The sequence below is a fragment of the Maylandia zebra genome, linkage group LG17 (assembly GCF_041146795.1).
Source record: "Maylandia zebra isolate NMK-2024a linkage group LG17, Mzebra_GT3a, whole genome shotgun sequence".
In the NCBI taxonomy this organism is placed as follows: Eukaryota; Metazoa; Chordata; class Actinopteri; order Cichliformes; family Cichlidae; genus Maylandia; species Maylandia zebra.
Window position 1 is genome coordinate 19,816,172 of NC_135183.1, and position 18,421 is coordinate 19,834,592.

The following is an 18,421-nucleotide window of genomic DNA, read 5'->3' on the forward strand; positions in this document are numbered from 1 at the left end:
CCAGATGTGTGGACAGTGGGGAGAGTAAATCGTAGGTTTTAATCTCTGGTAAACATTTCTTGTTATTACCAAGAGATGGCTTTCATCAGCTAACAGCTGACTAACATGCACCACCCTTGACTAACTACTAAATATCTCAAATTACTCTCCCATCTGTCTTTTGAACTAAATTAGGGAAATCTTTGATAACCACATCACCTGAAAGGAATAATCTTTTTAGTGCTCAGCAACTATAACAGAGCACAACAGCCCTGTCAAGCCTTGTATTTGTTTATATCTTGAAGTTGTACAGGAAGTTTTTGGGGGGAATAGCTTCTGTTATCATTTTCAAATCACAAAAATAGAAGAGGAGCTAGGACTAAACCTAATATACACCAAAACTAAGAGTGGGGCTAGGACAGAGACAGGCAGACACTAAGGAGTACTTTGAACAGTATTTTAATGTACTTTGATCTAAGACAGATTACATACTAAGAAGAAGGAGATAGCCTAGCTTAAGACATAACTCTAAGGTACTTAGCAAAATAAAAAGGACCTAGACCAGAGCCTTGAGGTACTCCACGAAACATGATAGGATGTTGGCCTTTGACAAGGCATCAAATTGGACATTTTATCTTACCCTAATCTCTGTGTTTCTTGTGGGTAGCACAAGAAACACAGCCATCTTCATATATTCTGTACAGAAATGTAAACAACCAAACCAAGTTATGTTAAAATGGTTTATCGGTGTGATCTGACGGTTTAACTTCCAGTGAAACAATGCTACACATGAATTTTCATGACTGTACAACATGATCAGTATTAGCAAAGATATGAAATTGCTTGCCCAGCGTTAGCCCCAGTTTTTCAACAGAAAGAAGCCTGAAGTAGTTTTCCAAAGTCCTGCAGAACCAAAGGTTCTTATCTAGACAGTCAAAATGCAGGGTGTTCTCTTCAACAACTGTTTCAAAATTTGAAAAGAATAATGTACAATTTATCTGCCACAACTTTCACATAAGAATACAATACTTGACAGGAAGTTGTAACTAATGATTATAAAGCTTAACAAAGGATCATTTACACTGTGTTTAACTCATAACTAAACATTCTATTTGCTGTGTTGCAGGTTGTTCTCCAGTCTCGGTGAACTTCACACCATCTCCCAGAGAGGATATGGCGCCTCCTATACAGTCCGACCTGGAAGTCGCTACCCTGTCACTCGCCGGAGCCCTTCTCCTTCTCCCTCGCCCTCTGATAGGTCAGTGGGACTCCCCTCCACTACCGCCCCCTGCTCTGAAAGGCCAGATCTGAGCTCAGGTCGCGGTCTAACCATCCTAAAGTCCTCCAGTCTCAGCCTCCCCTCAGAACCAAAGGAGGTTCGGTTTGTGATGCGAAGCGCCAGTGCACGAACCAGATCCCGTTCCCCTTCCCCTTCACCCCATGCCTCGCCCTGCCCCTCCCCGGTCCTCAGTGGGCCCTTGTTGTCCCTACGACCATGGAGGCAGCGGCCCCTCAACTTGTGGAATAAATACGATGTGGGTGACTGGCTGGAGAGCGTGGGTCTGGCCGAACACCGCCAGCGCTTCCAGGACCACGAGATTGAAGGCTCCCATCTCCCTGCCCTCACCAAAGAGGACTACGTGGAGCTGGGAGTCACCAGGCTGGGACACCGGATCAACATTGAGAGGGCACTCCGACAGCTGCTGGATGGTTCCACTTGACCCCTCACCTCTGACCACCCACCTCTTAGATATCCTAAACTGTAACCTCAGACCCCCTGACCTCTGGTCAGACAGTAGGCCATCTCTTTGAATTGAATAATCTTAGCAGTGACTGATATTTAGACCTTAGACCAGAAGTTTTCTGGTTTATCAGCTCTTTGATCAGCAACATAAGGACTGGTAGCAGCTGCAGACCTCTGATGTTTCGTTTGCCTGTTAATGTCTGCATGCCCCATAAAAACTCCCAACCAAACCAAACACTTCACACTGAGTTATGACTGACTTATGGTTGCGTAGATTCATTTAAAACAAAATTAACATGAAATTAAATGTGCATGGCATGTTTTTAATAATCTTGAACATTGTGTTAACTCAATGTTCTTGATTATACCAAAAGTTTTAAGTCAAATGAACTATAGGCTAATATTTTAAATGAGAAATTGAATCCTTTTTTATTTATGTACAGTGATGAATGATTAAGAGACAAATTAACAATCTGACACCAACAAAGGTGGTCATGAGGAAAATCATGAGGTTCAACTGCAGTATTTCATTTGGCGTTGAAAATAAGTCCATGCTTCCCAGAATATTAAAGATCAGAGAATTATTTTTTTCAAATACGCCACCTCAGTATTAGTCCAAAACAGTTTTCTTTTTGTCAAAAAACCCCCAACAAAAAACACTAAAACATTTAACATTCCCAGACATGGACACTCAGTCATTTAACTGGGAATTATAAAATGTCAGAAGACACTAATAGAAAATATCGATGACAGACATGTGAAAACTGGTCGCTGAACTATTGAAACAACCAAATGAACTGACTAAATCTTGTCAGCTGGACTCGGTTTTACACTGTGACAGATTTGTCAGTGTTCTCTGATAGCATGTTTGCTAGTCTTTCCAATTGCTGGGATAACATTACCTATAAAAGCAGAATCTTCTCCAGTATACAATTTCACTACAAGCCACTAAATTTTACTATACTTAGAATTAAAATGTACCAGTAAGTCCCACAATGTGAACAAACTGGGAACCATCAAAGTTTCCCTGACCGTGATGTAACTTATGAAACAGCTGCTTCTGTACAGCCAGGATTTAAAAATGAAAAATAACAGTCAGTGCATCTGAGAAAGGCAGAACAATGAAAGGAACTGAAAAATCTTATCAACACGACTCTGCTCTTAAGCTACGAGAGATTTGAGTGGCCATTATTTTTTTTTAATCCAAAGGTAACTACTCAGTAACTGTTAATAAAATTTATGATGTATTACGATTCTTGAAGACTATAAGCTGCAGCTTAAATTCAAACAGTTGCTTGTTGTTACAGTTTTTGATGGACAGTAAACACTCAAACATCTGGAAACATCAGCTATGAAAGCATTACCTGAATTCGGGTCTGGACCATTACAAACAGCTCTGCTGCCAGCCTCTAATGGTGATCAAAGAGCTGATGTGACAATCCGACTACAAACACATCGAGACGGGTCGTGTCCTCGTGCCGTTCTGCTTCCCCAGACGAGTTTAGCTGGACCTTTGCTAGCGGAGCTGGATGACTGGCAAGCTACTGGGAGTCTCTACTGTAACACCAGGAAATTATAGCTGCGGATATTTGTCCGTCCTTTTCTTGTGACTTAACTTTTGTTTTCCCAAATAATCACTCATGACGAGTTTGTGTTAATTTTTGAGTTCATACTATCTTAAAGCTGATCATTTAGAATTTATGAATAACAAGTAACAATAATGTGGTGGTGATGAGTTTATAATAGTCCGGAAAATGATTTTGAGTTCCTTATGATTTGACAATGAGTTGAATTTCAAGGTCATCTCGATGATGTTTTTGGAATTCATAATGATTTGTCAATGAGTGTGACTTTGTGCTGATGTGCTATGTGTTTCAGGGAGAGCTGCAGCAGAGCTCCAACTGTAAACCTCTCTGGTTTCTAACCTGCTTATTGAGGGCTTACTGTACATGGTGCTATTTGTTTAAAGCCATCTGTACAGAAAATACTTTCCTCCTTCCCCTCTTTATCTTCCCCACCCTGATATCTATTAATTAGCCCCCTGAAATTTAATCAAAGAATGACTTTCAGGAACAGGCCATAAATGGAGTTTCCTCCCTGCCATACTGGGGATTTTTCATCCCTGCCATATGTGGGGTTTCCTCCTGACCGCAGAGTTTACATCAGAGTTCCCCTGTAAGACTTAACATCCATTCATTTTAATTCTACTTCATCTTATTTAATTTTTCACCGTGAAACGTTTTTATGTTAAGTCACAGTTGAAATGCAGAGGTGAAGGATTTTTGTGCAGTTTCAGTATCCAACACAGCTGCAGACTCTAGATCACTCTCTTGCAATTAATTAAATTGAATGTATATTTACACTTACCAGCAGTATATAAACTTGTAATAAAGTATTAGCGCCACTAGATGGATAGGCAACAGGGAACGATATTATAAGCAGTGTAAGATATGGCTTTTCTGGAGATTTAGCGCCTTCCCCTAAAGGAAATTTACCAGGACTCTTATAAAGATATATTTCACCATTTGGATGGATTCAATTTAATCAAGCAAACAAAAAGAAATATTGATCTGTAGAGCTGTCACTCAAAATGTAATCTCAGATAACAGGAAAGGAGACTCAAATGAACCGAAAATTTCTGAAACATTTTGGGTTTAAATACTGAATAAATCCATGATGTTTCCAAAGTAATCGAGTTTAAATCAAATTATGATCACGGCTGATCAAAATAGTCAGGATTGCAGTTTTTGCCATCACGTCACCAGAAATAACAGAAAATCTTCTGTTTGCAGTTGTAGTTGCTCCTCAAAAGCTCAATTTGAGTTGGAACAAACCTCTGGACATATATGACACACTACAAATATTAACTACATGTTTATATGCTGCTAATAAATGTAAATAAGTAATTTATCTGCCTGCTGTGGAATCTAATCACAAAGAAGCTGAAAGAATTCATGTAGTTGGAGATACTGTCCAAAATTACAGGAAGCTATCTAAGTTAGAGTTTATGGAAACCGGCTGGCGCACTTTATCCTGATGTGTCGTTCACGCCAAATGTGAAGCAAAGTTTCACCTCCCGTGGAATCAGCCACACTGGTGACCTGTGAATATTCACCGAGCAGCCAGCGGGATAAAGACGAAGCTGCAAACAAGTTCCAGAAACGCATCCTCACAGTTTACACTCTGTTTCCTCCGAGCTCGCTCCTTTTTTTCCCTCTTTGTCTAAAAGCAAAGTCGAACCTTTCAGCTCCAGCTGTTCTCGACCAGCGCCGATAAGCTCCTCCCTCATTTCTGATCTCACTGGTATCAGCAGAGGATCACCGCTGATGGGTTCTCATGCGAGCAAATGTGGATTTGCCTGTATTATTAAACAGACTGATCGTATCCGTACCGTGTGAAAACTCTGCTTCACGTTTGTTGTGAACGCACCGTTAAAGGGGACCTTTATATTTTTATACTGGCGCTAGATCAGAGTAGCTTTGTACAGGTCAAAGTTCAAATAATCTTCATAGTAACATTCCTGTCTTTATACAGGCCCTCAGTTCACCCTGTCTGAAACAAGCCAATTTATCTTCGGGCTCTTTCCTTGACAGCCTACTTTGCTCTTATTGGCTAACTTCTGGAAGCCTGCCGAGGGGCGGCATCCAGTGCTTGTGAGGTGTACTCTGAAGGCCAAGTGTTCGGCTCACAGGGATTACTTCTACTCATGTTTACCTCATTATGTGTTTATATACACACATTAAACATCACAACATCAGACAGATGACAACAAAATAAGTAAAGGTTTCATATTTTACTACAGCACTAATAATGATACTATTATAATCCATCACTTTGACCTCTTGCCCTGAGAAAACAGACTTATTGAGAGCTTTGTGTTTATCCTAACTTAGCACAAAGCATGGAAGCAGGAGGAAACTGTTAGCCTAGCTCCATCACAAGGTAAAAGTGAATGTTCTAGCTTATGTACACAGTGTAGTGTTGTATTCAGAAAACTAAAATAGAGCAGTCCTGAGTACAACTCAAACAGCCTCCTTTTTATTTCACTGTCTTTCTACATTTGCACATTAACAGCAAGTGGGTGGAAACTGGATTCCTCCAACCTATAAACCAGCGTTCTTTACATACCGGAGACTTGAATAGAATTTTATTTCAGACATTTTCTTAAAGTCACATCGCCCCCTTCTTTTCTGAATATTTGAATTTGGTTTAAAAAAGAATCCCTCCGTTTGCCGCCCTCTAAAGCACAATCGAAGTTTCAGTGCCTGTTTCCGCAGCAGATCGACTGCTTCTGTCTCGTTTCCTTCCAAGTCCAGTTCCCAAACAACCTGCCGAGCTGCAGTCATGATTTCCAAAGTTCTACAAGTTGATGTTGACATGCTTTTATGGACAAAATAATATAGAATGTACAGACTATTTACAGCACATTACAGTAGACTATATGGTCTGTATAATATATATTATGGTAGAATAAAATGTAGCTATAGTGTAAAATACAAAGTAGACAAAGTTTATTTAAAAAAGTAATATTTTGGTAGGCTGTAGTCTATGAAGTCTTTAATCTAATGAGATATTCAGAGCTTGTAAGCAGCTACACTGAGCTCCATCTGGAAACAGTGCAAGTTTCAATTAAACCAGGTTTCATTTTTTCAATGAAGAAATCAAATTTAAATATACAATAAATTAACGGTGTTTTTGTCCACAGAAACACTCACCAGTACTATTACCTTACATTATTGAGGTGACTGTTGTTGTGATTTAATGCTATATAAATAAAACTGAATAGAACTGAATTGAATTGAATACACTATAAAATAAAATTCTGCTTAAGTTCAGGATATTTTTGCGTTGGGTTCATCCAATCTTAACCTTCAGTTCTACTTAAATAAAGCTACACATCTGATGGGAAATCAGATGACCAAAGTCTGGCTTCTTGTAATTCTTCCTCTTGCGACAGACATCCTGGAAATCAGGCCTATACTTTCTGTTTCTGGTTATCCAGACTAGACTGTAATGACTCTAGTCTGAAATAACACTGGAAAAAATGTGACCAACAAAACAAAAAACAGAAGTGGCAGAGAAAAGAAAATGGCTAGTACCTGATTCTTTTCTTGCTTCCCTCAATTGATGTTGTACTTATTGTGCGCAGACTGAGCAGAGAAAGATGCTCTGCAGAAATGCTTTAAAATAAAACACAATAAAAAGAGAATCAGTGGATGGTCTGTGTGGAAAGCTACAAAAACTCAGTTCGGGTCATCATTATTGCTTCCTTTGGTTTTATCAATTAGCCAAACCGGTCTGGACCAAAAGTGTCTTTGAATGTTTAATCTGCAGCTCAGAGTCCTGCAGTGTGGCTGCTTACACTGAGAGAATATCACTTGAGTCAGGTATTCTGTACATGTGTAGTATATATTATAATGGACTACTGATAGTCTACTGTACAGAGTCATGCGCAGAATGAGTCAGTGAAGCAGGTTGGAAGCAGATCAGCGACCTCGGGTCCCCGCCTGTGCTCTGTTACACCTGACATGAGGTCAGTCGCCCATCGTAGGACTTCTCAGCCAATCAGAAATGACAACATTTAATCAGTTCTGTCTTATTTGAGCCAATCAAATGTAAGTAGGGCTAAACAGCAGGTGGCACCAATTCTTCTACTCACCCAGTGAGACTATTGTTTTTCAAACTTTCTTTTTTTTGTTGGTTATTAACAACAAAATAGATCCAAGTAGACGTTTACGTAAAGGTTACTGTACGAGCATCAGCACACTCTTATTCTACTTATTCAACACAGCTTCGTGTCATTTGACTGTCGTCATCATGGTTTCAGAACCACCTCATTAAACCATTGAATAATGTCATTACAACAGCTCCAGTCATTTTTTTTTCAGTTAACCCTGTGAGGCCTCAGTCATTGAATCCATGCACAGCCTGCAACTGAGTACGTAGGTCGCTGACAACATTCACAACATTTATATACTCGTGTGATGCGCCCCGCATCACTCTACTTAACCACCAGCTAGTTTTTTGGTGGTGGAGTTTCTTCCATGAAGTGACTGAAAGCAGATGGAAAGTCAGAAACGTGTATGAGGAACTGATGCTATCGAGAGCCAATCACAGTCCCTGCGGCCTCAAAGATGTAATGTGTGCTTATATTTCAGTTACAGAATCCCACTTTGCACTAACTGTTTAGATTTGGACTCTTTTAAGAAAAAATGTGAATTTTTTTGTGTGTGTGTTTTAATGGTTTTAAGACGTCCCCGAACAAAGACTGAGACCGCACAGTGTGAACATAATTAATTATCCATAATTAAGCCAGTAATTATACAAATAAAGTTTTATCATTTCTATGACTTTTACTTTACTTAGGCAATAAATAAAGACGTGTCTGTTAAATCTCAAAAACAAATTCTCACTAATACCATTTATTGACACTCATATTGGCATAGCAGTTTTATAATTAAAACTATCCTTAAATCACATGTAAATAAAGAGCGGGGCTCATAAACCATCCCATTCAGTAACTTTAAATACATCTGAAGTGAGCTGGATTACAGTGTTATTCAGTCTACAAGATAAAACCCTGTCCAAGTACTTTTGGTCATTTTTGGTTCTACAGTTTGTGTTTGCGTGTTCCGGCCATCTACAAAGATAATAAGTCAATCGGAAAACCACAAAAAAGCTGCCTCGTGATTTTTGTGCTATTTAATACGAGCTCAGATTGTTTATTTCTCTAAAAAAATACCTGCAAGTTAATTTTTTTAATATACAGTACCAGACAAAGGTTTATAGACACTCACATATTCATATGTATATGTGAGTGCCTCAAAACTTTTGCACTTGGCACTACTTGGTCACTCGAGGGTTAAATATGAGCTGTAAACCTATCAGAACAATGTCATTTATATTTGACTGTTATAATCAGGTCTGTGATGAAAAGATTTTTAATAATTCCTCTAAGAGAAAAATGAGGATATAAATCAAACCATAGCTCCTCAGCCGTGGTTTAAACCTCTAATATTTATTATTTATGTTCCTCGATGTTCGGTAGCTGAGGATGGTCATGCCTCTTTTACCAGCGTTCATGTCCATGAAGTGTCAGAAAATACACAAAGTTCAGTAACGTTCACGCCCACGGCAGAGTAAGGAAACTCAAGAGTTCAGATTTTTACATTTTTGTGTTTAAAAAAATGAGAAGTTTTTATTTAGAGATTTTACAGTCCAAAAACAGAAGGGAATAGAAAGCCATCATTTATAAATGTTCACTTCACATATTTGTTGGTTAAAAGTTGGTTGAGAACAGAATTTCTTTTGCTTAGGGTTAGACAACTGTAGAAACCAGAGGCCACCCAGCAGGGGGTGCTGCAGATAAACGTTGAAGCGATAACTTAAAAACTTCCAGATTCTTCCAAATCTGTGTGATAAAGTGATAATTGATCAATAGAAGCAGGATAAATCTGAAAGAATGAGCCAAAATGGAAAACTGGAAAATAATCCACAGCTTCCTGCTGATTGGCTGAGAATCCTGGCTTTCTAACCTGCGTGTGAAACCCTCCTCCCCCTCCTCTTAAATCTCCACCTGCTTATAAGTTTATGGTTTTATGGTTCCCCCCCCCCCCCTTTCTAGCTTCCTCTTTTTACAGTATGTTTGTAGTTTCTTCTGGAGTGAGTGGTGTGCGTGTACTTGTAGTTTTTTCTTCCCTTTTCTAAAAACCGAAGAGCACACGATGACAACTGATGAGCTCTGCAACGCAACAGATTGTAATCTTTATAATAAACTGTCATTTATTACAAACTGCACTCACAGCCTTCACGTGTGCTTCTTTCACAGGTTTATGACCTCAGACCTTCTCTGGCCACTAAAGTGTGAAGTCGAGTTAATGACTGATGAGTTTCACCTCAGATGTGCGCTGATGATGATTTACTACCCGACTTCATATTAAAACAAACACTAAACCTGAAATATTTAAAATATTTGAGAAGTTCAAACTGTTTAACAGCTGAATAATGAAAGCATCAAACTTTATAACAAAGTCCTTTAACAGAAGATTTGATGTCATGATTTTATCCCGTCTTTCCTGTGATGACGCATCTCTTCTGTAGCTTCCTGCACTCTGCCTGGACATCTTCCCCTTTCTTCACTCCTTCTCTTTTTTAAACTAACAGTAAATATTTAAATATCATCTGACATGAAAACGTCATGTGGTTAGCTAGCCAGCTGTCAAAAAGTAGCTATATCTTGATTTATGGAAAATATGGAGGGTAGGTATGAGTAACTCCATGGCTACGATTTACTGTGATGTCAGCACAGCTCCATGACCTTTTTACTCTCACCTGAACAATAGGTGTCAAATCAGGGAAGATTCAGGTTTCCAGTCATGTGACTGTTAACCATGTGACATTAACTTGTTTGCTATTTTGAAATGTATAATGCTGTCTCAAGAGTCTGAGAGACTCATAACCATTGGTAAATAGGAGCACTAGGAAAAATGTGGTTGCTGGCAGTCCAAATGCTGCAGTCACCTTTCATTTGCATGGAAGACGCCAACTTGTCTGCAAACACTTGCCAACTGCTCACCAAGCAGCAGTGAAGCTGTGAAAAGTAAAACTGCAAATGGACACCGTTCTCCTTCAAAGTACAACAACAACAACAACAACCTTTATTTATAGAGCACATTAAAAGCCTAGGCATACCAAAGTGCTTTACAAAAAAAACAATAAAATAATACAGTTAAGAGCATTAATATCAAATATAATAAGAACAGCAGACAATGTTCACAGTAGAAAGCCACTAATAAAATGGACTGCAGCACATAGATTATAGCAGACCCAGTGCCGCATGATAGAGAACACCAAGAATAAAGGAATAGTAAAAAGTTAATGCAATAGGTCGCAGTTAACAGTCAGCATTTAACGGGTAGAAAAGGCAAGTTCAAAAAGATAAGTTTTAAGGCGTGCTTTAAAAGAAAAAATAGAATCAGACTCCTGAATGCCAATCGGGAGGCTGTTCCATAACTCAGGTGCAGCAAAGGCAAACGATCAATCGCCTCTAGATTTCAACCGAGATCTGGGCTGAACTAACAATAACTGCGAGGATGACCTTAAAGCCCTGGCAGGGACATAAGGGTTTAAAAGTTCCTTAAAATAGGTTGGTGCAGTATTATTGATAATTTTAAAAGTAAGCAGCAAAATTTTAAATTGAATACGGTATTTGATAGGCAGCCAATGCAGCTCAGCAAGAACCGGAGTAATATGGTCAAACTTCTTGGTTTTAGTTACAAGCTGACCCTTTTGAAACTTTTACATTAAAGGCAAGTGTTCTCAGTTTCTGGTTTACATCAAACTTTTTCCACATTTTATACCAGTCTGTGAACAGTTGGTGTCTCACATGCACTTACACGAATCTGTAATAGTGTGCTAGTGAACAAAGCTATCACAGGAGATTTTAGTGACCCTGTTCGGGACTGACTTCACAATGACTGCCAGCAACCTCCAGCAACAACTTGCCAACCAGTCAGGGAAACCTCATACCTAGAGGTTGCTAAATGTTATGGACTGCTCTCTCGGCCTGTGTGACTGGGGCCTTACTCAGTGATAAACCTGTGTTTGTCACTCATTTAGTGTTAAAAGCCTTTTCTTACTCTAAATACTCCAATAATAACACACAAAAGACTAAACTTCCCACTGAAACTTTTTCAAACTAACCTAAAAGTAAAGTATTTAAAAGCTTAAAGTGGCACTGAAAGGAGTAAAGTCACTACAACTGTCATGGTGGATGGAATTAGAGGACTCAGGTCCGAGAGTCCTTGCGAAGTGATGGTGAATTTATTTACAGTGAAAACAAGGCAACAGTTCGACTGTAATCAAAAAGAGCACGGTGACTTCTCCCAGCGTGACAGTGCAATAATAATCCAAAACTCCGTCTCTCGCTGCTCCTCTGTTCCCCGGATCCTGGAGACAGGCGAGAAAACAAACATACAGTAACTAAACTGTTCTCTCACGTTCACAATCTTGAAACACTAACCGCGGCTGCGCTACCCGGCTTAGCTCAACGTTCCAGTGCTGGCTCTCATCCGACCGCACCGGTAATTAGGTCTGGATGTCAAAAGATTAGTAAGTAAGTAAGTAAAGTTTATTTATTAAGCGCTTTTCACAGACAGACAGTCACAAAGCGCTGTACACAAATATTAAAATAAACAATACAATCAATAGACATATACAGTGTAAAAGATCAAATGTAAATAATGTAAAAAATATATATATAAAATGAATAGAACAACAAAAGGCTTGTTTGAACAGAAAAGTTTTTAACTGTTTTTTAAAAGAATCCACAGAGTCAAGCAAATGTAATTGTAGTGGTAAACTGTTCCACAGCCTTGGTGCAACAGACTGAAAGGCTCTGTCCCCTTTTGTCTTCCGTCGTGTACGGGGAACAACCAGACTCTGAGTCTGTGAGCGGAGATGACGAGCAGCAGTGTATTTTCTAAGAAGCTTGGATAAATAATCTGGAGCCTGGTCATTTAGTGCTCTGTATGTTAAAACAAGAGTTTCAAAGCGAATTCTAAACTCTATTGGGAGCCAATGTAAAGAATATAAGATGGGAGTAATGTGGGCACGCTTGGTAGAACGAGTTAGTAATCTGGCTGCTGCGTTTTGTATTGCCTGGAGGAGAGAGAGAGATGATTTATCCAAGCTAGTAAACAGGGAATTACAGTAATCTAAGCGTGATGACACAAATGCATGAGTTTTTCCAGTTCAGCTGAAGAGACCATATGTCGCAGTTTAGAGATGTTTCTTAAATGATAGAAACAGGAACGAGACAAAGATTTTACATGAGAGTCAAGGACTCTAGTAGCAGCCGGCGAAGCGATTAAGCACAGGTGCGGCGGGTCAGCTGCCGTTCTGTCCCACGGCTCCCCGGAAGTACATGTTTCCACATCACAAGAAAGAACACAAACACACACGCACGCACACACACGGAACGGAGAGGAGAAAACAGCAAAAGTGCACAAAAACACAACCCAAACTGGCAGATCGACCGGTGATGACCGTCTGTCTGTGACAACAACAAACTGAAACTAAAGATTTACCGGCAGTGGCTCTAACCGCAGTGCGGGTGACATTATTTGTCAGACAGTGCATTAAAAACTCTCCAAAACACACCAACAGCTGCAGCCATCCACCTGCCACTGCTGCAATAATGCAAGCTTTAAACCGTAATACAGTTTAAACAGGTGAGTTATAAACCTGCGCGTCTCATAGAGTGAAACGTGATGCTGTGAGCTCGCGAGACTCCCAGTGACAGGGATTTAAAACATTTACATTTAAACAAACAGCTCTCAGTAACCTAAAACAAACATACACCATTCAGCGCGGAGGAAGACAACTCCCACATTTCTTCTGACAGGTGCGTCATGGAGGAATCCGACAAACAACCGGATAACCTGACCAAGCGGTCCAACACAACGAGAAAAACCGACTCATCAGCGGATACCGAGGACCTACTCGTACCCGACATGCAGGCAAGTGTGTAGAATCCAACAACAAAAAGCTGGATGTTCTAGCCATGCTTCACCACGAGATCAAAGATTTAAATTCAGTTTCCCCTGCGACCGGAGCGCGCACCGGGCAGCAGCTTCCATTCAACAACTAAACTGTTTTACCTTAGTGAAACAGTGAAAGATGAGTGTCGGTGCATTGCCTACGGTCAGTTTGTGGGTTACAACAGAAAATGACGCATTTATTGTTCTCGGGCGGGATTATTTCAACAACCCGAGGACGTTCGGCCGAATAACAGAGAACCGTGTCTGTGTAAACGCCATCCATACATCCATTCGCTTCCGCTTATCGATTCACATTAACTTTGACGCTGAGTATACGTTCTAAAACCACGCCTGTCCAGGATTTGGACAGGGGAGCAAACTGCGGCAGGGTCAGTCTGATATTATTTGTTTCATATTTATAACTCAAGTCCTCACAGCCCATCTCCATCACACAACACTTTCTCATATATTCATAAACTTTAGGCTACACAGACACACACCCAGATCCCATACTGCACATACATACATCTCCTTAGGAAACACATCTACAAAGTTCACATTCTTTGTGTGGTGCCTGTCACTCTGGTTTCTTGGAATGTGCGCGGTATTCGTTCACAGGTGAAAAGCGCAACAATTCTGGAATATGTCACAAAATGAAAGGTAGCCATTCTCCTCAGGAAACACTTCTACAAAAATCAGAAGAAAGGTACAGGCTCTAATTGAATCTGTCCTTTTCAGCTTGTTATAATAGTAAACAAAGAGGTGTGTCTATCTTGTTACATTTGCTCTAATAGACACAGAAGGTCGATATATAATTATTAGGGGTGCAACGACACTCGTATTGATATAGAATCGTTCATACAGTGCTTTCGGTTCGCATATGTATCAACAATACAAAATTTTTAATTTATTTTATCAACTTTTCTTCTGACAATGCTGTCTGTGTTGAGAGCTCAGTGGACCTGCGTTCGACTACTCCGCCTAGACTGCACTGTCTAGCGCAGATCCACTGAGCACAGCGTAAGTCAGAAGCTAAGCTCAGTAGTGATGGGATTTCCGGCTCTTTTTAGAGAACCGGCTCTTTCGGTTCGCCTCACTAAAACTCTTTCGACTCCGAACCGGCTCTTCAGGTTGTTTTGTTGCTTTCATTTATTTATTATTAGCAATAATATAAAATTATGCACAAAAGGAATTACTAATGTAAAAAAAAGTGGTTTCATTTATATATATATATATATATATATATATATATATATATATATGTGTGTGTGTGTGTGTGTGTGTGTGTGTGTGGTGGCCCCTAGAGACAAAGCACGTACAAACTCCAAAAAGCACATACAAACTCCAAACCCCATTTCTAGCATGAACTGAACTTCCAAAACAGAGCTACCAATTAAATTACACAATTGCAAGCATGAAAGCATATGTGTATTGTTTGTGTATTTATACACAAGCATTCATATATAGTCAAATAATAAAAATAAAAAAAATGTTCATTTACCTGTTATTACCACACACCAAATCTGGTCGTTGGTACTTGCTGGCTTGTGTAGCCACTGGGTAACAAAAGCTCAATGCTGCCCCTAGCATCCTGGAGCAGTTCTGTTATCTTTTGTACGTGTTTTGAGTTTTTATGTTTTTCTGAGTTTTTACGTGTTTTGGAGTTTGTACGTGTTTTTACGTGTTTTGGAGTTTGTACGTGTTTTGGAGTTTGTACGTGCTTCAGGGTTCGTACGTGATTTGAAGTTTGTATGTGCTTTGTCTGTAGGGGCCACCGTAAATATACTTTTGTTTATTCACTCCACATGAAATGCAATAAATAAATCATATAATACAAAAATCAACTACTCACATTTCAACTTTTAACTATTTAAATTTTCAGCTTTTTCCTTTTACAAATTTAAAGTGAAACAACACAAAACACTGCAAACCACAACACAATTAAATATAAATTATAATATGAAAACAAAAGGAACATGCATATTCTCTGTCATATGGGCCTGCATGAATAAACTTTCTGAATCCTTTATAATCCGCTACTGAAAATAGTTGTGGATGATTACTATACCTTTCTAATGTGACGTTGTTGTCCCTGGCTCTCTTTCTCTCTCTCTCCCTCCTGGGGCCCGTTCTTCGTACCTCGCTAAGTAAGTTAGCTGGATTTGATTGTTGACGATTTCGCGTGATCTTAGATCGTTCGGTTCCCCGAAGCTCATCCGGGACTTGCTGCCATAGCAACAGAGCCGTAAGCGTAAACCTGCTCGGGAGCAGGTTTACTTTATGTAAACAGGATTAGATCGCGGCCACGCAGGTATGTCCGCTTCATGTATACGAAAGCAACAGCGATATTCCACCACTGTTTCACCATAAATAAATAACATCAATGTAACTAAAGATAATGCAGCACTTGATCCTGTTATTGATGTCACACAGATACATACAGGTCATTTCCTAAAAAAGGGAAATGTACTATTAACATTCTATTACATGTATGTGATTATTACAGATGTAATTCATATTTCAGAGTAGTAATTGCAAATTACTTTGTGTAATCAAGATGAGAGACCACGGCTATAAAAGTGAAGGTGGATTTGGGAAGCCTGTCCGTATATGCGAGCCACCCATTGCGGAAGGTGCAAGATTGATAAGGAGAGTCCTCAGAATTCAGCGTATATTGCGGGATAGACAGGATCCTTTAGCTCAGCGCGACAGTGTGCTCATAGAGAGATATCGATATTCCCGTGAGGGTATTATTTACTTAACCAACTTGTTGACGAGGGGGTGCAGGACCACCACCTGTCTTTTGTTGCTCTGCCCTTTTCTTGGTTGCTGTCATGGACAAACAAACAGATTATTTCAGGGTCTCTTTCCAAGAGACGAAAAGCAATATAAGTGATAACTAGAAAAATTTGCATTTCCTGCGAAAATGCTGTGTGGATGCCTTAATGCTGAAGATGTCGGCTGAAAAAAGCTGAAAAAGTTGAAAAAACAAAAACAAAAAAAACATTGCCCTGAGCAGGATTCGAACCTGGCCCTTCTGGTCTAAAGGCAGCGTCTCACCTCAGTGCGCCAATCTCTTTCTAACAAACAGAGGTGGATAGACTGACAATTCTGGTGAAATTAGCAGAAGCTGCTTAGAATTGTGCTGATAAGAGGTGAAAAGGCTAAAAACTTTGCAGAAAAGAGGTAAGGAAGCAAAAAGATGAGCTGCAAAGAGATGAATAAGCAGAATTTCTGCTCAAAAGAGTTTTTTCTGAAAACAGCTGAGATTTGTGCTAATAAGAGGTGAAAAGGCTGAAAGTTTTTCAGAAGAGATGAATAAGCAGAATTTGGGCATAAAAGAGGTGAAAATTCTGCTGAAAAGAGTTCAATCAGCAGAATTTCTGCTGAAAAGAGTTGAATGAGCAGTATTCTGCTGAAAAGAGGTTTTTGCTGAAAACAGCTGAAAAAGCTGGTATTTGTGCTGAAAAGTGGTGAAAAAACTTACAATTCTTCTGAAAAGAGGTGAAAAAGCTGAAATTTGTGTTGAAAAGAGTTTAAAAAGTTTTACTGTTAACTGAAAGAAATGTTACCATAAGCGGGATTTGAACCCCGGCCTCCCAGTCTGAGAACGGATGCTCATCTCACTGAGCTAAAACACAGGTCAGCCCGGCAAGGAAAATCAGTGAGGCCACTGATGATATGGCAGAAATGGGCAAAAAATATTGCAAAAAAAATTCAATATCTCAAAAAGTATAGAAGTTATGAGCACCAAAAGATATAGCACCCATTAGCAGAAACAGCAGAATTTTTTAAAGTTTGAACGGAGAAAATCGGCTGAAAACTGAGGGAGTAGTTAACGTCCAAAAAACGTACGGAAGCAACTAGAATAACTAGAAAAATTTGCATTTCCTGCGAAAATGCAGTGTGGATGCTTAAAGCTGAAGCTGTATGCAAAAAGTAGCTGAAAAAGCTGAAAAGTTCCAGAAATTGTAAAAACTTTGCAGAAGCAAAAGAAGTTTGCTAAAATGGAATAACTTAGCAGAACTGCAATATCTTAGAGGAAACATAATACTTGGCAGAGATACAATAGCATAGCAGAATTTAGCAGAAATATTGTAACTTACCAGAAACATGATAACTTCTCAAAAATACAAGAATTTAGGAGAAATAGTATAAGATAACAGAAAGAATATATTTAGCCAAAAATACTTAAACATTACAGAAACACTATGATTTAGAAAAATAGTACAACAGAGCAGAAATATTGTGATTTACCAGAGACACTGTGATGAACTATGAATATTGTAATTTTAAATTAAGACTATGTTTTAGCACAAATATTATAATTTGGCAGAAATACTATAATTTAGCACAAATACTATAAAAAGCAGAAATACTATAATTTAGCAGAAATACTATATTAAGCACAAACCCTATAAAAAGCAGAAATACTGTACTATGATTTGGTAGAAAAAACTATAATTAATCAGAAATACTATATTTGGCAGAAATACGGTATTTGGCACAAATCTTATAAAATAGCAGAAATAGTATGATTTAGCACAATAGTAATAACTTAAACAGAAAAATTGGAAAAGCAAAAATGGACAGCTGAAAAAATGATGAACATGCTGAAGGTCCCTCAACTATACTTGTTAAATGAAAAAAATCAGCAAAAAAATCTATAACAGCCACACAATCACAAATATGTACACATAAGAAAACACACATGCACAGAGAGACACACACACAAGATCCAATTCAGTCAACCAGTCTAAATATATTGAATTTGAATCTTAGAATGAGATCATCCCATTAAAAGCCTTTCTCTCTCTCTCTCTCTCTCTCTGTCACACACACACACACACACACACACACACACACACACACACACACACACACACACAGGGAGAGAAAAGTGAGTTTCTAGGTCAGCCTGGGAGCTGCTGAATTTGAATCCACCAATCAGAGAGCCTGTGCACTCTTTCCCTCCAAAACAGGTGCATCCTTTTTACACACGCAGCACAGAGAGACACAGGATCATTGCAGTCTATTTCTCATAATGACGACTCCCCTCAAACAAATGACCATAATTTCCTAACCGTAGGAGCTAGAACGGTCATTCTTACACCGTTTTGTTCAGAAGAGATGGGGGAATCTTCAAGTGTTGACAATT

The 18,421-nt window shown here is 39.1% G+C and overlaps 1 protein-coding gene across 8 annotated transcripts in view; it reads left to right on the forward strand.

The window, feature by feature from the left end:
- Positions 1 to 9,520, forward strand: part of shank3b (SH3 and multiple ankyrin repeat domains 3b) — a 68,931-nt gene extending 59,411 nt beyond the window's left edge. For 7 of the 8 annotated variants that reach the window (XM_076875424.1, XM_076875429.1, XM_076875426.1 and 4 more), the window contains one exon: positions 1,106 to 9,520. In XM_076875424.1, coding sequence (XP_076731539.1) covers positions 1,106 to 1,700 — 595 coding nt within the window. In that variant the 3' untranslated portion in view covers positions 1,701 to 9,520. Of the gene's footprint in view, positions 1 to 4; positions 49 to 1,105 lie in introns of all 8 variants that reach the window. The other variant, XM_076875430.1, reaches the window with a different exon arrangement.
- The last annotated feature ends 8,901 nt before the right edge of the window (positions 9,521 to 18,421 follow it).